Genomic DNA, 22,276 nt, shown 5'->3' with positions numbered 1-22,276 from the left:
TAAGATATTCCGCATGTAATTTCCCCCTTCGTTATCTAATCATCAAAATATAGATATTTCACCTGTACTGATACTTTTGGAAGTTAAATCTAAAGATGAATTTGGATTTTCCTCATTCATCAATAATGTGAAAAAAGGAGGAATTTTTGACTCTGGAGTAATTGAATAGAGACTGATTACTGAGACTACATGTCCTCACATGGGGTGTCACGGATGGGTAGTATTGAAAAGAAACATAATAGTTTGGTCAAGCCATTGATATGGAATGTCAATGATATATGTCTCATACAGGTGAATATGTTCATACCAAAGAGAAATAAGCAATTTAATTCAATACAATATTATGGAAATGGTAAGAGTGTCATCTTAATCCTTTCTGCAGTATTGCTGAACTTGCCTCAATCATCTCATCTATTTACTTCAAGAAATGTCTGACATTTATACTGTTATTAGGAAATATATATGTTTTTTTAAAGGAAAGGAAATAGATTTAAAAAACATCTAGGAATTTACCCAGAGTGGAATTTACAGTCCTGCAAACACAGAGAGTTGTGGTTTTGGAACCAGAAAGATAAGAATATAAGAACAACATCAACCAAAAAAAAAAAGAAGAAAGAAAATCAAATGCAGAATGATAACATAGTTATATGAAATCAAGGAATTCTAGAATCTAGACACACTTTTTGAATTTTGATATCTCTGCTTTGTAATGATGTTGCTAATGAAAAGAGTGAAAATTTTTACTCTGACAACTTACAAATCTTAGGTTACGATCAGCTTAAGGGCAGTGTGGGACAGCTTCTTGTTGCTATATCAGACGACTTGTCAGTTTCGAGTTTGCTTACACCTCTGCATTGAGCAATGAACATGACCAGATACATGAATATAACAGTCATGATCACATAATGACCATCAAATAACATAAAATTTATGTTTTTATAAAAATTGAACGAATGTCGCTGTGGTTTAGCCTAACAATACATTTAATGGGGGCGGGGGCATTGGTCATATTTCTTTTCATATTCTTCATTGATAAAACTTTTTTAAAAGCTTATTAACTTGATATTGCTTAAAGGGTATTTGTTTATTAATTTTAATGCCATTAAAGGGGTCATGATGTAGCTCCTATATTTCCTACTTACTCAATGCTTTGAATACATGGGACCTGTTCATATGGCCCTATTGACCCGAGTAGGAATGAAAGTAGGTTACGCTGTATGAACACACTCTATGCCAACAAAGCAAGCACTCGTTAAGCTACCCATCTATTGTGCGTGTGTGGGAGAGTGTGAAATGGAAGCTTGAATACGCATAGTTCATCGGCAAGGAAGTGGCGTTCGTAGCGACGACAGCCAGCGGTGGCTTTTGTACGGAGAACCTTACGCAGGCAGCCAGCCAGCCAGCATGCGAGGGAGTGATGAATGGATTTGAATGGCCCTAGCCCTAGGCCTATGATTCAATCTTGGATGTGTTTACTGCATGGGTAGCAGTTATGACAGCATGCAGTGTTCTACTGGAATAGCTATTTGAAATGGAATCTCTTTAACTGGATTATAATCTGGATTACCTCACAATTTATAACACTGGTAAGTCATTATCATTTCATCTTGCTACCTCCCCCCCTTGAGCATTGGCACTATCGGATTAAAAATCAGAATATTAATTATTATGATTGCTTTTTAGTGTAACATGTGTATGCTGTATACAATCCATATCATAGTGGTATATTTCATATTCTGCTCAAGTTGTAATTGTCACAGTTATACATATATATATTTATATATATACACATATACATATAATTACATGAAGTGGCCTTCGATAATTTGCATTGGCCAAGGTTGTGAGAATTGTGACAAGTAATAATCATCTTATTGATTTAGCTGTTATTGATTGGAGTAGTCATTTTATTGTGTATGCTAAATGCTATCGTGGAAGTTCTACATAGCAAGCCAATGAGTTAATGACTGTAGACAACAGATATGAATGAAATGTTATTAAAACCAAGGTTTACCCTCAGAGAAAATTGACTCGTTGATATGCTTTACAACTAGATTTTGTAATGAGGTGATCTAATTTTGATAGATTACAGTCATTACACCTCACTATTCTTTCATTTCCTCCTGGTTCCTGATCTTGTTTTGTCATTTGTTGTTTTTATTGTTGTTTTCTTGTGTATTATTGTCCTTGTTTTTGTTTTTGTTGTCCACCTATTTGAATACAGATGCTACTTTGCTTTATTGATGATTTAATACTTTACATCACCAGGAATAAAGTAGAAATTTTGATTGAATTGCTTTATTTGAGCTAGATTACCAACTCCAGCTCTCCACATACTTTATTTAAGACCGAAATTCAGATTAGGGACAAGGCCACATAAAAAACATATAGATGATTTGAGTGAAAAAGAAGAAAAATCAAACTAGCACAACACTGATAATTTCATCAAAGTTAAATGTAATATACGGTTACTTAAGACATTTTAAAATTTCGCTTATTTTCCCCCAAACAGTTATGCGCCTGTTGGCAGCACGGCTATAGCCGGGGTAATAATAGCAGTGCATTGTTTCCTCAGCTGTTATTATTTTTATTATGCATAACACAGTTATATGCAATTGAGAAAGTTAACAATGTCACTCATTTACTATTTCTTTTGTATTTTATTGTTTGATTTTTTGTTTCAAATTTGACAATAAAAACATACACTCTTCATCAAATCACAGTAGGTTACAGCAATAGCAATACCACCTATTCAGGGGGAAATCAAACTTTGTTTCACTTTGTAACAATTAGAAATAAAATATTGATATTTCATTTAATAAAAATACAAAAGAAATAGTGAATGTGTGACATCATTTGATACCTCATTTGCATACCTACCAGGATGTGAAACTGTTTTGTGAAATTAAGTCAAACTTTAAAATGTCATTTGACTGTCTTATTTTTGATCCAATTTTGATGAAATTTTCATTTCATACTTGTTTGATTCTTCTCTAATTCATTCAAATCAAATTTTTGCTGGGGTGGACTTGCCCTTTAAGATTTATGAGAGAAAATTAATAAATTTGTTATCTTTTCTAAAACATGTGCAACAAAACAGGTGGGACCAGAAACCGTTCTAACAACAGACTGAGCGTATCCTAAAATAGATAAAATGTTATGGTCATTTAAAACTAGGCAGTAGAGCTCCTTATGATGATATGTACTTCCTAGCTAATATACCTTACTGGTAGAAGGGCCCTTGGACTTGCTACCTTCTTCTTGGTATAGGGTTGTCTCTACTTAAAAACATTCTTAGCCTACTTAGTGGGATATTTCCTTTCCACTGTTCTATTAATGAGTTACTATAAAGGGCAGTTGACGTGAGATGATTATGGAAAGCTGTTAAAGTGGAACCCCGCCCTCGTATTAATTTTGGTTTTAAAGAGGCTTGAAATATGTAAAGTACATACATGTATGTATAATGTATTAATGAAAGTTTGAGTAAATTTGAATACCCCCCTCAAAAAAAATACATAAAATTTTAATTCATGGGTATAAACAAATAATTGAATTTCATTTTGGTTTACAATTTCAATTGATCTACAATTTTCCATGGAAAGTCATTCATAGTTTTAATTTCACACTGTACATTTTGGCTTCAAATCAGTAATGTATTTTTTTCTTTGAATCAGCAAGACTAAAAATTCAACCCATCTGACATGGTTTTGATGAACCTTGCGGATGCTGATATTGTAAAGATTTAATGTCTACACTCTTGAAGAGGTGTACAAATATGGAGATTAGACAGGGTTCTTTGTTGGGATATTGCACCTTTCATATGGGAAGGCAAGGAAGTCTTGATCAAACAAGATGGTTGATTAAAGTAGACAAAAGCTGGATTCCGAAGAATAGTTTTCACTAACACAATTGTAACTTCTGTTTGGCATTAGCAAAGTTTCTTCTAGCAATTTGAGCCCATCCTTTATCAGTGTTAGCAGTCTGGATCCGATAGTGTATATAGACTTAAGTGAAGCAAGTTGTATCAGATGTGGAAAACAACTTTTTCTCAAAATATTCTACTCTGACATCACGAACTATTTTGATCTCTGATGAATTTTATTTTCTGGTGAAATTATGATTAGTCACGTGAAGGGCTCTCGACCAATCAAATAGCAACAAATTTTCAGTAAGGGATATTATTGTATATATATTTATGTATTTATATATCTATTCATTTATGTTTTAAATCATTTATACATTTATTTGGGAGAGGATATTATTTCTTTAAATATTATTTGTTATTAATTCCATATCATCTTATTTAGTTATGTTACTATCTATCTATCCATCTATCCATTCAGTTATTGTCTCCTCCAAAGTTTCCTCTTTTTTGTGGGGGGGGGGGTCCTTTGAATACATACATACAGCTATACTTGAGACCAAAACCATTGATTAAAAAATGAACTAATTGATTTTGTGTACTATTTAATGTTTCTCTACAGTTGCTTTTTTTTTTTTTTTTTTTTTTTTTTTTTTGGGGGGGGTCCATTGCATTTGAACTACATGTACTGTACATGAGATCATTCATTTTGACCTTGACCTAAACCATTGATTTTAGACTGAACTAGTTTAGGGTGTTTCCCTTTTAAACCCCCATCCCTTCACTCAGCAGGCCTGAATCCAAATATCTTCTCATGGATTAGTGCACACTTCTATTCATGCAAGCTTGATACTCCAACCGCATACGTGTGCTTCTAAATCGTGGAAAGGTTTATGAGAAAATTAAGGATATTGCCTCTAAAGTCTAAACAGGTCAATGAAAAGTGCCATTAGATATCAGAAAATATTGTATTTGGTTCTAGATCATTTGTTTCTCCATATTAAATTAAATTTTTATTGTTGTAAAATTTCACCATTATACTCATGTTTTGGTCTGTCCTCCAATGGTGCCATTCCAATTCAGTACTAGATTATATGAATAGGTATGGCCTGAAGTTCTGTAGGACATAAAATAAACATTTGCAGGGTGCTACATAAGCACTTGCCCGATTGCCAGGGGCAAGTAAAAGTTAAGAGTCGGCAAGTGTTTTGAAGTAAAGACCAACACTACTTGCCCGAATTGGGCAAGCAAAATTCTCAGAGTAGAATGACCAATAATAGGGTCGATACGATTTATCAACCCTAAATTTGGTCATGGTGGGCAAGATAAAATCACTTTGGAAAAGAAATGCAATAACAAGGTACATCAGTTCATGTCAAAAGAGAAAAAAAGGTCAATGGTTTATAAAACCGCTATACTTTCTTTTGAAGAGGGAAAACTTTTTTTTCAAGGATTTTTCGGGCAAGTGAAAAAGATTTTCGGGCAAGTATATTTCAACTATTTAAAAAATTTACTTGCCCAACAGGGCAAGTGCTTCTAAAAAGTTATGTAGCACCCTGATTTGTTTTATCTGATAAATCTTGCAATTTTTAATGAAAATTTGTTTTGATTGGGTGCCTAATCAAATAAAGTATATGAGTATTTTTATTGTAAAACCCCTTTTCAAGCATGAAATAGGCTGACAATTTCAGATTGACTGTCTATAATACATGTTTCTGATATTCAATCACCCAATTTGTAAGATTATTATTTTTTTTAAATTTCTATAAAGAAAAATAAAAACTGAGAGAGGGCATAAGATATCTATAAAAATAAATTTCAAATTGTTCCAAAGAATCAAGTGTTGAAGGCCATTTCACTGTTAAAAGTTTGAAATGTTCAATTTTATGGGTATTTACATGATTCACCCTTCCCACAGTTTTACTTTTGCTTTAAGGGAAGATGATGAGGAAGTTTGGAATTTAATCCTATGTAATAATCCAATTACTGTTATTCATTCTTACCGCAGTTCATAACAACTTATGAGAATAAAACTTGTTAAATTAGTTTGTATTTACACTCCGCAGTCTATTTAGTTACCATGCTGCGGAGTAAAAGCACTGTTAGAAATTTCATACAACGTTGTTTACTATAAGTATATGAACATTACAGCAGTTGTTTAACAGTGTAAGCAGCTCTGCTTGATTTATTGAGAATAAAATATTGAAAATTGAACGTTGTGGTATAAAATTTTAAACACTTGTTTAAACCGTTTTAAACGAATGTACGAGTAAAATAGTAAACAGCTTTGTAAACATTTTTTTTACGTTACTCCTATGTGTTTAAGATCGCATGCTCGATCTGTAATGAAAATCATAAGTCAGAAATAATGGGAACCAGTGGGATTCGAACCTGCCATCTACTATGTGAACTTTACAGCAGTTGTTTAATGGTGTAAGCAACCTTTTATTGAGAATAAATATTACAAATTAATTCATTAATTAAACAGCTTAATTTTTTTAGAATTAAACAGCGTTGTACAAAAATTTTAAGTAATGAGAAGGTTTTACACCTTGAAAGGTTTTAACATTAGTTTGAATCACTCAAAGTGATTGCATATAAAGACCTTCACATGAACTATCATCATGTGCTCATACCCTTCCTTAAAGGGGAAGTATTTACCAATATCATGGTTTGGGTTAAAACGTGAGAACTTGAGAAGGACAGGTAATTGAGATTTCAAGCAATTCCGACCCAAAACAAGATAATTATTCATATTGAAACAGGTGCAATCAGTCAAACAGTTTGAAGATTTGTTTTGTGATGTGCTTGGCAAGCCCCACTTAATTTGGCCTTTGCTATTCAACAACCCCCCCCCCAAAAAAAAAAAATAGAAGATCTTCCATAGACAAATTTATCTTTTATTCATTTATTCAGAGTGGAGATTTTATTCTTAGGTTTAATCTGTAAGAAAAAAAATCAATTAATTCAAAATAGAAGGATATAAAATAACCTTAAGGACGTTCCACAGTTATGTTTGTGCGCATTATGATCTGCGCATATTTAACACTGCGCGCTGATGTCACAATGGATGAACAGGTGATTAATTAGCTGTGGGTATGAGCTGATTTTTCTCATCATCTGCACCCTAACTGCAGATCCGATGCGTTATTTTATGAAGCTAAAAAACTGGAATTATTCCATGGATCATTTTAAAAAATATTTCTACTATTTCAAAATACTTTACTCTGCAGTACTGCCAAGAATCCCGAATATGACCCCGAGTTTGAATAAATGGTAGAGTGGTTTTGATTTTTCTTCACATAGATACAAAGCATTTGGCGCATTTTTGGTGTTTTAAAAAGCACATTTGCTCTAATAAAAATGCTGATAGTTTGAAAACAAGCACATGAACCCCTATTTTTTAATGTTTGTACCTCTTTGGTATAGCTTCCTCTACAACTTTGCAAATTTTGGTGAAAATGACATGGATTTTGAATAAAGTGCAGCATCTATTGTACTTTTGTAGTCTGTTATTGAAATTTCACATTTTTGAGATTGGGTTTTTGTTATCTTTTACACCATTTTTAAGAACTGACTGTGCTGTTAGACTTAAAGTTGCAAACAAATAGCACTATAAATAGATTCTTCATTCTAACGATACAATTATTAACTCTCTTGCGAAATTTGATGACTTTTTCATGTATTTTGACTGAGTAATAGAGGTTTAAACTCATTGTAGTATTCTTGCGAGGTCTAAAAATGCCAAATTCTTGTGAATGCGCAATTCTTAAGAATATCAATTTGGGTGAACTTTGAAGCTCTATAGCAAAAAATCAAGCACATGGACCTATGTTAATTTTTGCATATTTCGAATATTAAGGTTCTAAAGTATCTATGTGCAAAGTTTGGTGTAAATGACATGGATTTCACTTTAACTGTGGAACGTCCTTAAAGCAAAATGGCAACAACAAAAAAGGAATTAACAAAAACGTTGTCAAATTTTTGTCTTATTAGAATCATTAAACTCTACTATATTTGTGTTTATGCCGACACCCTTGCACACTTTTTTTAGAATAGACCCTTGAAGGCATATTTTGATTTTTCACATTATAAACTATTCACATATTTCCATTTGCATTCTGTCATTAGTTTACCACTAAACAAGTGTTAACCGTATAAAATATGTCCCTTATTACGGAAGTCAAATTAGACGTATAAATCAAGGAACAAAATTGCTTAAAAATGTATCCTAAATACGAGTGAAGATAATAAAGAAATCTTTATTTCCTTGTATTCTGCCTCTATCTAAAAGAAATACTTTCTTTATATTTTTTTGCATTTTTACACCCTAATATGTAAGCCAGCATCTTTATCACATCTCTGTCACCTCTTAACCAAAAGTTTTTATGGTGATGATGTATTATTTGAATTTTCCATTCTCTTCCTCTCCCCACCCCCCCCCCCAATTTTGTCTTCTGAAAGGAAATTTTATCCGACAATGTTAATTTGTGTGTTGAAAACAATTGAACAGCTGACAAGTACATTACATTAGCGCTGGTGATGTAATGGATTAGAAATTCTTGTTGGTAGCGGTCCACGGTAGGGTAGTCCTAGCATCATTCAAGATCATAAGTTTTGCGGTCGTAATATCTTCCCCATTTCAAAAGCACGGATAAGTAGGAAATTTCAGGATATGATCTTTGTATGCACAGGTCGCTATACGAAAACAGATTTATATGAGAAGTGTTGATGCTTATTGGCAGTGCCTTAACTAAAAGAAGGTCCTCCCTAATAGCAAGTTGGTTTGAAAAAAAAAATCAAAGTAACTCAACACTGAAAATTTCATCAGATATTGATGTTAGATGTGAAAATTATGAATTGTAAGTATTTGCAAAATTATAGCATTATGCACAATGCAAGTAATATGTAAATGAGATAGTTGATGATGTCATACACTTTTTATATCATTTTAGTTTAACATGTAGTTTATCATTTGAATTATCAAATATTTTAGCTTTTGACTATTGAACATGGCAATTTCATATTCACAGAGCAGTTAACATATATTTCATATTGTGGGAGCAAAAAATTATTCATTTTTTTTTAATCATATTTGAATTGATACAGTATAGAATACAATAATGATTTTGTAACATTGACACTATCATTTATAAAATGTAATTATGCTGTGCATATTCTGTGTTTTGTGAGAATTATGTGTTAGAAGTATAAATGACCATATCACACTTTGAAGAAAATTTGGGTATTTTGCTTTTCTATTTTTATTTCATTATCATATTTTTTCTACCCCCCCCCCCCCTCCCCTCCTGTTAAGGTTTTTCAAATGTGTGTCAGGTCTCTTATTGATTAAAGTAATGGCTTATTCATAATTTTATTTGATTTATTTTCAATGTATTTATTCATCTGTGTATGGTGAGTTTATTCATTTTATGTCATTTATTGCTAGTTTCTCATATCTCTAGTAAAATGTTGGGAACTAAAAAAAAAAAAAAATCTGCTACATCTGGAATGATTGTTTTTTTTAATGAATAATGAAAAAATGAATTAATTTGTGTGCTTCACAAATACACATTGAAATTTCAAACACATAATATTGGAATATGTTGGATTAGATATGACAGAAATTGGTGTGTTATGTGAATGATTTGGACATTTTAGGACAGTACATTAAATATTTGGTTTTTTTTGGGTATTATTTTGTGTTCTTTATTTTTCTTTTTTTTTACAATCTTCATATAACTTAACTTGTGAGGATTTGGTTATTTAAAAACTTTAATGATTTATACCTCGATCACATTTGCTCTATGGCGGCCGTATGGTGAGTCAAAAACAGCTGTTTTATTCAATTTTATTCAAAAACCACCTATATGTAGCTGGTACAAAAAATGTTAAAACGGTTGTTTTTGACTTGCCGTAGAGCAAATGTGACTGAGGTATTAAATATATGAAAACAAGTTGAATAAGGGATACATTGAGAACATACTTGTGTGTAGGGAAAATAGGGAAGGGACAGTTTACTGTAAATTATAGATACCAAGTTATAACCTTGTAGTGATCAGAATAGAAGGAATCTATATCTTTGTCACTTGTGATCCAATTATGACAAAGTGTAATAACCTTTAGACTAATCATGCTTAGCTTATTCAAAGTAGTCCCTGTGCACTACCCTAAGATCGGTCTATTGTTTAGCTATTATTGTTCATTACAACAGCTTTTGTGATAAGAAATCAATGATCTCATTCAAGAAAAGTTGTTTTCTCAGCCCATTGAAGCTTGAAATCACAGAAGACTGTGCTTCAATAATGCCTAGTCATGAATGAAATGAGTAGTCCACCATGACATTGACTTCAATTTGCTGCTTTATGAACCAAAGAATATCAGGTGAACTTTCCCTTCAATGAGATATTAGCAATGTACGAGTACTTTTATTTTTAGTAAAGTCCCTTGTTCTTGAATACTTTTAGACTAACAATTACTTCTGGACAAAGATCATAGAAATTGATGTTAGGAAATCTATCCATATGAGGGTTATCATTAAGATTTTTTTGTTTCTTGTCTTTCAGCAATGTACGGAATATGAGGTGAGACATCATGGAGGTGCCGCAGAGGAGGGGTCATCAGTTTAGGGCCGAGAATGGACCCGGCAGCTACCAGTCACCGCCGAGCAAGGACAGGTCTGATGGAGGAATGTCGAAACAGGACCTACTTCAAAGGTTGAGAGCAAACAAGAATCGGCACAATGATCAGCTGGTCTCCAGGACAACAAGACCCTCAGAAATGCAGCCTAATGGTCCCATTCCTACAGGGAGACGGCAGTCTAGTTTAAGTCCAACTGGGGGTCCACATAGAAGTTTGAGTCCTACTGGAAGACCACAATCTGGTTCTAGTCCTTCAGGCTGGAGGCCACAATCTGGTACTAGTCCCACAGGGAGACAACCAGTCTCCTCTGGTTTAAGTCCCTCTGGAAGACCACCATCGGGTACGAGTCCAACTGGGAGATCACAATCTGGTACTAGTCCACCAAGGAGGCTAGTGTCTGATACTAGCCCTACAGGGAGACCAAACTCTGGTACCAGTCCGACGGAGAGACCTCATAATGGCCAAGCTCCTAATTTTGTGCGTGTTGAGGTTGAGGTCCATGCTAAGATGACTCCAGAACAAACTTCAGAAAGGAGAGAGATTATTCGCAGGAGAAGACGTTCAACTCAGCCACAAAGTGGCACAGATCCAAACATTCCAGAGCAACAGACCAATGGTCCTGTTGCACCACCAAGGAGAAGGTACTCAACTGATAGTGTAACAAAAGATAATAGTAGTCCTGACAGCAAGCAACAGGATATTAAAAAGGGAGAAAGCATCCCAAAGCCAATGCCTCGACCAAGGCGTTCACAGAGTCAGGATCGTGGAAAAGCACAACAGAAAAGATCCGATGCTGAGAAACAGTTCTTATTAAAACAATATGAGCTTTTACAAAAGCAGAAACAGCAGCAAATAGAGAAGGAAAGGCAACAGAGGAGTACAAGAGACATGCAGAAAGTGAAAGTTCAGCAGGAGTTGCAATTATTGAGTGAGCAGGAACAGAGAGTTGTCCATAAATTACAAAAGTTTGAAAATGGGGCTTCGACTAATCACAATGTCAATTGGGTTCGAAAGCAACAGCAGATGTTTGACAGGCAGCATGATGTTAAGATTCAAAGAAGTAAGAAAGACCAACACCTTGAAGCAACCAACCCAACCGTTCCAAATGTTCAACAACTCCAGCAACAAGCACAACATCCACAACCAGCACAACGCCAACGGAGGCGCCGTCCTCAACCTGAGTCCAGGCCACAGGAACAGCAACAGTCAACTCAACAAACAAAATATAAACCACCTCCAGTTATGCCAAAACCAAAGAGCCCAGAGCTGATGGTTCAGTCAGTCACAAGACAGAAACCTAATAATCAAAATCAGTATTATAATGTGCAACAACAGCAATTACATCAACAAAGTGAAAAGATGAGATTGCAGCAAGAAAGGCTGAGGCATCAATATCATCAGTCCAAACAAGAGTCTTCTGCTACTCAGCTTCAAGTTTCTGAACATCAGGATCAAAAGGGTAGGAGATCATCATCAAGGAACAGTGAAGCAAGCAACCAAAGCCATAGTTCTTCTGATTCCAGCGAGGTCCGTTTGTTGCACTATAAACGTACAGATTCTCTTGGTGATGTCGAGCTTTCGAAAGAACACACTAAACCTCAAATAAAAAATCCTGTTGCCAGACTTTCTCAAGCACTTAGGAAGGGTACCTCATCCCCATCTCCACAAAAACAAAATGAGAACAATATAGCCAATAATCTCAGGAGTGTGTTGGAACAAACTAAACCAGCTTCTTCAAAGAGAGAGGGAATCTCCAGTCAAGAGATGGAAGAGATTATTAGAAGAACAGCTGAACGCATGAAACGAGAACAACAGCAAATGAGAGAGGCTGAAGCGAGGCTAAATAGTAGTCCAGAACGCACAAGACGTAGAAGGAGAGAAAGCCAAGGGATCGGGGAGAGTAAAATGCAGCAGACGACGACGGGAAACGAGAATCGGGTTACGAACATCAAAGCAGGAAGTAGTTCATTGGATGTTTACAACGCTACACATGCGGATGTGACAAAGCCTCGGGATCAAGGGTTGCATCGGGTTAATGATAGAAAAGATAATCTTGTGGCTGAATCCAAGACTAGTATACAGATCAATGGTGGCCCTGAGATGGGTTCAGGGGTGAGGAGTGGGACAGATGAAAGTGATGGGATGGAAGGAGTTGCCATGGTTGCAAAGATTCCTCATGTTAAGCCTGACCATGACACAAAAACGAGAGGTAAACTTGGAGTTAGCAAAGAGCTTGACAATGATCAAAGGCTGGTACTAGAAGATGAGAAGATCAGGAAACTCAGTGCTATCGAAGAAGAATCGTCATCCAGGATTGAAAGTAGACAAAACTCAATAGGGGGCGCTGTTATATCTTTAGAAGGAAATGCTATCCAATCAGACAGTGAGGATAAAGCTTTGGATGAAGCTCTTGATTTACTTCATGAACTTGCATCCACTCAGGTTACAACAGACACAAAATCATTGGAATTTTCAAACAATGTATCTCAGGTTAATGTCAAATCTATTGAAAGTAAATCTTGTGAAAATAAATATCCGGATAAGAGGCCAACTTCTCCAATTGGTGTTACAGAATCTGCGTCTCTTGAAACACAAAGCAAGAAATCTGAGAATAAATCTCCGGTTAATAGAGCGTCTTCTTCCACTCCACAGGGAATAGAAACCAGATCTCTGGAGAATAAATTAACCACGCACAATAATGAGAGCACTGATGGACAGGTCTCGTCTCTCCATGGTAAACCCATTAGCGATGGTGTGAAAGTAAGCCCAGAGAGAGCATTAGCTACCAGTCTTCCTGACTCTGTGATAAGGAATGTGAGTGGTGAGGACACACGTGCAGACAAGGCCCAAACAGAGGAAACGGTGCTCAGTAGAAATAAACAGAGAGAGGAAATACAGCCTATAAGTAATGCTACCATTGGAACTATTGAAAAGCGTCATGAAGATCTCTCCCGTACAGTGACTCCTATACCAGAAGTGATACAGGGTGAACCGGGTGAGGACGGGATTGCTCTCCGTCGTAAGCGGTTTGTCAAGCAAGTGAGTTTCCATTCTGAATCCGAAAAACTACAACAAGTGATAGGAGAAGCAGACAAAGAAAGCTCACCACCAGAAAAATCTCAGATCGAGACGTCACCCGACTCGCCCAGGAGGGGCATTCTAGCGAGGGGACGTTTCTCAGGAAAACGTGATCACCCGAGCCTGTCCAAGCAGACCGGGGAGATGTATCGCAGACCAAAGAGCGCCATATTTGATGTTGCGATTCGGAAGCAGCCGGAGAGCAAAGAGAAGAACGATGGAGGCAGACAGAGGCCCATGAGTGCCCTTTACATCTCTGAAGGGGATAGTGATCCTATGGACAGGGGAAGACCACTGCCAAAGCATTATCGGCCTCAGAGCGACTCTTTGATGCAGCTAGATAAGTTTGATAGTCTTCAGATCAAGCCCAAAGCCAGAAGAGACAGATCCCCGAGTCCGGTAAGATAATTTTGTTTAATTGTATCGTCCCTGTACTACAAGCAATGGAGTTACAACTTTATACAAATGCATCATGGTGTGGGGTATGGGAGGGGGAGGGGCGCCTCATTGTCTTCTTGCTTACTTTTTTTTAATTTCCAGCCCTCTTCCCCTCCCACTGGTGATACTAACATCAAATATCCATAAAAAATAACTAGCCTTGCCTGTACAACTTGGAAAGCAATTTATCTTCATTCCTATCCCTCTGAAGTTATGGTCTTTTCTTCAGATTTGAATGACCACGGTTCATCTGCAAATTTAACTTGTTATTCATTTAAAAGATGAAAGTTAGAAAAATAGCACATTATACTTCAAAGATGCCTGAAGACTTATTAACCAGAACCGATTTGTCCACTTTTTGTGATTTGAGGAAACTTGTTTCCAGATTTATTTCACTGGTCAGTAAAACCAGTGGATGTGCAATATGATACTGGTTAGACATGCCCCATATCAAAACTAATCACACAAATTTATGTGAATATAAAACTTGTTATTGCATAGATATCAACCCCTAGGACGTCCTGAAATATAATTTTCTATGAGAAAATTGAAATTTGATACATAAAATCAGTGTAATATTATTCAAAAGCCATTTAAAAAATCCTCTTTTAGTTTGATCTACCCTTCATAGACCCAGAACTGAGGAGAAAGTTTGAGTTATTCTGGTTTATTAAATTCTCTTGATTGTATAAGTTATCTTTTGAAATATAGATCATGAAGCAAAACAGGAAACCAGGATATTGTTAATACAAATATCAATATCGTCTTTCAGAAAGGAGGATCAGTATAGAGGAATTGACTGTATATAAAAACGCTCTATCTGTATGGAGAAAGATGATGAAATTATACATTCATGCAGGGGAAATCTGTTGATTTAAACAGGAACAAAAATTCTATGCAAGGAATTGATGAGAAGTTTTGGAAATATCTTATTAAAAAGGCTTAAGTATTTGATTCTAGAAGTTGTCCTCATTGTTTGAAACTCATTTTTTAGCACTGTATGCGGTGAGGTTATTTTCAATTTGTGCTGTCAAACAGAATTTGTAAACTTTAATATCTTAATTAGTGATAAAATAGGGGAATGCTTAGTGTATCACAGATTAAATTAATTTGTGTTTGCTCCATTTAACCTCAAGAAATCTTGATTGTTTACTTGTTATAATCATCAAACTTTGCTCGCAAACTGTTTCATATGGAACCAACACAATTTATCCCTAGTGACTTCCCCTTTGTGATAAGATTGGAGTGCTATATAAGTACAGACAGGTCACTCTCCCTCCCTCAATGGCTTCACCATTCATTTATCCTTATGTAAAGTCCGTCAACATTTCCCTCAGGCAAGCAAGTTTGGTGTCAAGTTCACATTATGCCTGTGATCACATTGTACTGTTTATACTGCAACGGCAGACATGATTATTTCCCTCGTACAAACAGATCGCATTGTATTTCCCTCATTCACTTCCTTATTGAAGGGATTCCAACTTGAACACAGGAAGCCCTATTAATAGTTGGTGTATATAATATCAGTCATATTGAATGTGTGGATGTTAAGTGTTTGATCTGTAGTATGAGTATGGTGGGAAAAATATAGTTAATTTAAGAGACAAATAACAAATAATATCTTGAAAGATATAACGATAGAGGGAATTTACGAGTTGAAAAGTATTGTGGGACAGTAAAATTGAATTTTCTTGTACATCTTTGTTTTGTTTTGTTTGTTTTATTTTTATTTCTGCGTTCACAATACATTATCAAAAATATTTACATTGTTTGTAATATACAAAATAATTCATAATGCATACAATATAAACATAATACATAATTTGAAGGAAAAAATGGTGTGGGCATATACTTCACATTTTAATAATAAACATTAACAAAATTTAATGAACGCAGGAGACCGCCATCGTGAAATGGTTCTTTTGAAAGTTCTAAGTTTTTGGAAAACAGAATGAAGAAGGGGTTCCGTGAGCAGAATTCTGAGCATGAGTTGGGGTTGGTGAGAAAAGCCACATGTAGATCACATCTGAAACTTTGTCATCATTCACCTCGAGAACAAGGTCTTCATTGTTAACATGCCCTGAGCACATCCAGGTTCAAGGAGACAGTGATGTACATGACTAAAACCCCTCACAACAAGATTTATTTTTAGGGCTAATTGATCACAGCTTTTCCCTCAAATTGACAATATTTTGTGCAGTCACTGCCACTGAGAGTGTAAAATGGAACTTCTCTAAAACAATCTAAATGGTTAGAAAATTGATGAAAATTTGTTGTTGACACGTTTCTAACTCTTCAAGGGTTACCCCAGAAATTGGTTACATACATATGCAACAAAATAGAGATAAAGATAATTCTGGATTTTCCTCATGGGTCCCACCAACGCGTATGTAAAGTACTGTAACACCCATTGGCCTCATATTATATTTGCCGCTCCCCACCCTTGGGTAATGGCTACTTGGTAGGAAGTTGGATCATTCCCAAATATTCCCATGCATTAGTACCATCCACGTGCATACCGTAAGAAGTACCACAATAGTTTCTATTGAAAATAGTGGATTTTCTTTTTGAAGTTTAGGAAAACATTGAAAAGCCTTGCCTGGTGTAATTGACTGGAAATTAATCGTCATACAATGGCAACACAAGAAGCAGCATTGTTATGAAAAGCTTATTCTGTCATCATTAAAGAGAAAATTAATTACTACAATTGCTTAGATAATACATACATGAAAATATGTCTGTGGCACAAGAAGGGTTTAACTCGTTGAAAGTAATATGATCTGTACCAGTTCTAAATCAAAGGGGAAGTCTACTCTGATGTCTAGTTGACGGTTTCAACAAGAGCAGATAAATTAAATACACATTAGTGAAGGTTCGATGAAAATCCATTAATAAAGAATATCAAAAAAAATTAAGGATTATTAAAGTTTCACTTCATGATGTCACATTTGAGCAACGCACTCCCCCATTAAATTTGTCAAGTATAGGTAAATGAATTCCATAAATTATAATTTTCTCAGAAAGTTGACATTAACTTTACCTCTGCATTCAATATATCCTGGGACAAATTTAATACATGTTCCAATATGTAATCATCAAGAACAATTGAAATGACAATCTGTGGAATTGATGTTTCATGGCATATGAGGAGCTACTTGTATGTGATTGATGTCACAAAAAAAAAACACTTGATGCAATCATAATTCAGTTTTTCAATCAAACATTAAAGGTATAAGAAAGTATTTGCAGAAAACAATTATTTCATGAGAAAGTCTTTTAAATCAATAATTGTCACCATATTATCATCGATCTAGGTCTGGTACATTAGTGTAAACTTATCTTTGTGAAATCATGAAATCTTAGCTCAAAACCGATAATTCTGATGATCACTAACTCAGAAAAGTAGACGTGGGACAGTGTATTAATTTTGCTTGGAAAAAATACCTGACATTTGATGGAATTCTGTAATATTTTTATAATTTCTCAACAATTACGCATTTTCTTCGAGAGCCATTTGGCACATATTTTTTATTTATACATACAAACACTTAGGTGGTAATTTCATTGGATTCTGTTCAAACTCATTTTGAGATCATTGCCACAACTGGTCAATACCACATTTAATGTTTATGGAGTTCTCTGAAGATCTATGCATTTATGTAACACATAACAATGATCATCTCATTTCCATTTGGTTGTAAGCAGCTTTGAGTAACAGGGTTGTTTTTTTGCATAATTTTTTTTTTCTACATGCATCTTTCTTAGCTTGTAGTGTCTTCTGATACGGTGAGTGATAGGCTTGGTGTGGTTTTGCTGTGAATCTAACATGTGAATCATTACTATTTATAGAGCACCCTTTAATCCTTTTCAAAACAACATTTTACGAAAGCTAGCTTGATCACTGATTTCAAGAAAGAAGACAAGAGCATGTTTCTTTTGTTGCTACAGCAGTGAATTGTTTTTATCCCTCTTATGCCTCGCTCCCACTGTCGTGCGATCCGTTACGAACGCCATGATTGGCCTACCGTAACTGATCGCGAATTTTTTTTAACCATTCAAATTTTTTTCTGCGATTAGTACGATTGACACGACTGATCTGATGTTATCACTATGATTATTAGACAATTAAGATCACCATTTCAATCGTGCGAATCGTGAAAGTGGGAACTAGGGGGCCGTTTCATAAAGCTGTTCGTAAGTTAAGAGCGACTTTAAGAACGACTGGTGAACCTTTCTTACGCACATAACCATCGCCAATGAATATACCATTTATCACAAGAAAGGATCACCAGTCATTCTTAAAGTCGCTCTTAACTTACGAACAGCTTTATGAAACACCCACCAGGTATTAAATGGATGGCATACATGAGATAAACATTGATAAAACATTAGGAAAAATAGCAAAGTTGGATCGTATTTCAAAACTAGAATTTTGGGTCTTTCACTATGTTATCAATTTAAGGGTGATAGACATTTAGAAAAAAAATCAAAAATATTTTGTCAAGCATGGAATGCAAAAGTAAGTAGATGAAGGAATTAAAAATGGATGGAGACGCAACTTTCTACTTGATCATATTGCATACCCAAGCTCTGATGAATCTTTAGTTATATAACAGACCGGGGGGGGGGGGGGGGTTTCACAAAGATTTAAGTATAACTTAAATGCCAAAGCGTACATGATATGAAACGTGCAATCTTATTGATCAATACGCAGTAGTGCGCATCCTCTTGGCATGATCTGACCAATGTGGACATGCCTTTTATAACGTATGCCACTAAGCATTTAAGTGCGATTCTAAGTCATACCGTACTAAATCTTTGTGAAACACTCCCCAGAAAGCATTAAAAATTGTCAAATTGTTGAAGGAAGTTATGACAGCGATCCATGTATTTCATCAAATAAAAGAGTCTCTTTCGTAGATCATTAACTTTTCATCAACAGTGTCCACTTTGCGTTGAAATAAAGTCACTCCAAATAGAAATGTATCTTTCTGTTTGTTGCACACTTTATTAATTAATCACCATTCCGAGTGTAACTTTCTTTTTGTATTCTATCTTTCTTTTCATGCAATGTTTTAGCCTGAAATCCTAAAATACACTTGAGAATGGATACATCACATGCTCTGAAAATATTTGACATTGAAATGAATAACTTGTCCTTTGTAAAGCTTATGATGCTGCCCCATCTTTATTTTCTTATGATGAATATTATAAACAAAATTTGAAACATATCCTGTTCTTAAGCTATGCAATTTATATATTTCGAAAGTGATACCAACTTAGGATATTCTTATGGAGAATTTGACCCTGATATAAGTTGTTTTTAATTTAAGTGGAAACAGATTAGAGGAACTGCTCTATGCTCATTGAAACTGTCCACATTTCAACCCAGAATACGACGAATGATTTTGACATCACATTTCAAGCAGCTCCCCTATATCATGTGATTTAAATCTAAAAAATTGCCATTTTGTTCAAGTTGATTTTAAATATTCTTTTCACGAACTAGGGTGTGATTACATCAAATGCACAAGTATAATCATTTTAAATTCTCAGAGAAAATTGATCAGATGGACTTTACATTGGGGAATATGCTCACATGTCACGTCACAACATTCAAACTTCTTGAAAATAAATTTTTTAATACTTTTTTTATACAATGGAGTTTCTGGAGACCTTCAGCAGTATATTTCTCTCATTCCTGACATCAGGATGACCCCCCTTAAATTTGTAATATTTCCTATTTAGTATCGATACAGCATAAATGAAAAGGAAGATGTTGCATAGTGTTTATAGTCTTGATTATACTGATAACTAAAAAAAAAAAAAATCCATTATTGATGATCATGCTGTGATGTGAATTGGAATACTCCCCATACCTTTCCAAGTCATTCATCTCGGATTTGTTTTCTATCAAAACCCATTTGATATCAGTGTGGTATATTCCCCTTGAAAGTATTCATTTCAGTAAATTGTTTGCCTTGAGAGAAGTGCATGTATCATTCTGTCATCGAGTGTGTGCTCTTCTTGGGACGTGTCCCTTTCAGACATCTTCCCTTTTAAAGGGCTAGATCTCTTTCTTTTATTCTTCCTTTGTTATCGATGGTCTGATATGCAGCAGACCAAAGACCGGTATCACATGGATGAGTGTTCTAATGCTGCATCGTCCTTCAATAAGCTGAACACCCGTTCACACTAGAGGAGATTTACACAAACCGTATCAAAAATATATATATATTGAGAAATTGTATTCAAGATGTTTTATGAAGAGATCTGAAAAACATTTATGGCCTTTTAGAATGTTCTAAGGAAAGCAAAAAGCATAATTTGATATCTGTGATACGGAAACTTGGTGTAAAGTAATTTGGATGAGTACAACCCCTCCCCCAATAAAAAAAGTAAATTGTGTAGACATGTAAGGAATACGATAGAGACATTTTATTAGATAGTTGACGTCGTAATTACGTATTAGGAACATACACAGACTTCAAGATATTATAGTTTGAACATAAAGTTGGATTAATTCTTTGAGGAATTTTGATATTAATTTTCAGAGTTATGGCCATCATGCCAAGGGCTAAAATAAGGAAGAAAATGATATTCAGTGGAATTTTTGTTCACAATAAGAATGAGAGTGTTCTGCAATTATGTCGTGATACAGATAAGTGTAAATAAAATTTCAAATATAAGACTCATGTTACTATATAGTAGCTTTAGAGATTGAGTTAGATTTCTTTCGCAACTTATTTTCCGACTTCTATTTTCATGTGTGCAAACTAATTTAGAAGGGTTTGTCCTTCCAGATCCATCTCCTTTAAGTTGCTCTGAGTCTGAAGCTCTTTCGTTTTCCATGGTATATGAGTGCTGTTCAACAGACACCTTTATGACATAATGTATACCCTAACAATCATTTCTTTTGTTGTTTTGATCACTGACTTTAATGTTCACTTCACTCTAGCATGTTTACTTCATTTTAGGCCATTATGATGTGCAGTGCATCCAATCTATTGTTCATAAAAAAGAACTTATTGTACTGACAAATATGGATGGAGAGACAAAGAATTAAAAAAAAAAGGGGGTGAGAGAGGGAGTGGGAGAGTAACGAAGAAAGAGAAAGGAAAGAAGCTAGACAGTAACCTCAAATGATAATCATAATCTTAATGTTTTTGATGAATGCTGTGTCATCTAGTGCTTCTTAACCCATCACGCCCTTTTCATGTTGATTCTGGGGTACAAGAAACATTTCAGGAGTTTGCTCCGAGCCATTTTCATGTTATCCATTCAGAGCAGCTGTTGTTTGGCTCCAAAACAGACATATGCTTTATTTAATATAATGTGCCATCCAATATAATAATGAGTTGGATGGTCAGGTTTTATTTTCATCCAAAAGTTATTGAAGAGCTATTTTGTGTGTATGTTTGAAACTGGCTTCCTTGATATTAATGAGGATTAACAGGACACCTTTATACTGATATATAGGGGCGCTCAGGCTCTTACACGTCAATTTCTAAGCCCATTGCTAAATGACTGAGCCATCAAAACGTCAACACCTGGTACTCCCTTAATTGGTAGACTTGGTAGAGCACTCCATCCCTACAATCCTGTCTGTAGGATTCAAGTCTTGCAGGTATGAACGCATCGAGCTCTGATGTCAGAGTCGTCTGCCGTGGACCCCCCCCAAAAAAAAAATGGAAATGATAAATAAATATATAGATAATATAGAAAATAAATAAAAAAATAATTTTCAAAAATCAATGAATAGATATGCTTTTTTTACATAAGATAATGATGATTATGATAAATAGATTGAAACTAATAATAGATGAATACATATGATATTATTTTATAAAAAAATAATTTCTAAACATGAAACAAAAACAAAAAAAGAAAATAATTTAATGATAGACAAAGAAAATGCTGAACAAATATTTGGATTTGTATGTAAACTATATCATATATGCTTACATTAAATTTCTTTGGAAAATTCCATGTGGAATGGATGACCATTTCTTTGCCAGTTTCATTCTGATATGATGTACACACCTATATACTTCCAAAAGGCCTTTCAAATGGTGTTTTCCTTTTTAAAATTATATTCACTTGTATCTCCCCATTTCAAAACTGTCTGTAGTCAGCATGCAGTGTAGCCACTCTTTGAAATGCATTTCCAATTGCACTGACGAGCAATGAATATGTAATACCGCAATTAAGTCTCTTCAAATTTGGCTTTAACTTTGGTTAAGTTAAGTATTGAGC

The 22,276-nt window shown here is 34.8% G+C and overlaps 1 protein-coding gene across 1 annotated transcript; it reads left to right on the top strand.

The window, feature by feature from the left end:
* Positions 1–1,278: 1,278 nt before the first annotated feature.
* Positions 1,279–18,498, top strand: LOC129254027 (putative mediator of RNA polymerase II transcription subunit 26). The gene is made up of 3 exons (XM_054892474.2): positions 1,279–1,586; positions 10,429–13,981; positions 17,786–18,498. The coding sequence occupies exons 2-3, from the start codon at positions 10,457–10,459 to the stop codon at positions 17,837–17,839; spliced, it is 3,579 nt and encodes a 1,192-aa protein (XP_054748449.2). The 5' UTR covers positions 1,279–1,586; positions 10,429–10,456; the 3' UTR covers positions 17,840–18,498.
* Positions 18,499–22,276: the final 3,778 nt, after the last annotated feature.

This window comes from Lytechinus pictus, chromosome 2 (assembly GCF_037042905.1).
Source record: "Lytechinus pictus isolate F3 Inbred chromosome 2, Lp3.0, whole genome shotgun sequence".
NCBI lineage: Eukaryota > Metazoa > Echinodermata > Echinoidea > Temnopleuroida > Toxopneustidae > Lytechinus > Lytechinus pictus.
This window is presented reverse-complemented; position numbering and strand designations above follow the sequence as displayed.

Excerpts from the sequence above, each read along its gene's own strand:
- LOC129254027 (XM_054892474.2), top strand. The coding sequence starts at position 10,457 with ATGGAGGTGCCGCAGAGGAGGGGTCATCAGTTTAGGGCCGAGAATGGA. Across the intron at positions 13,982-17,785 it reads GAGACAGATCCCCGAGTCCG|CTTGTAGTGTCTTCTGATAC; the intron begins GTAAGATAATTT and ends CATCTTTCTTAG.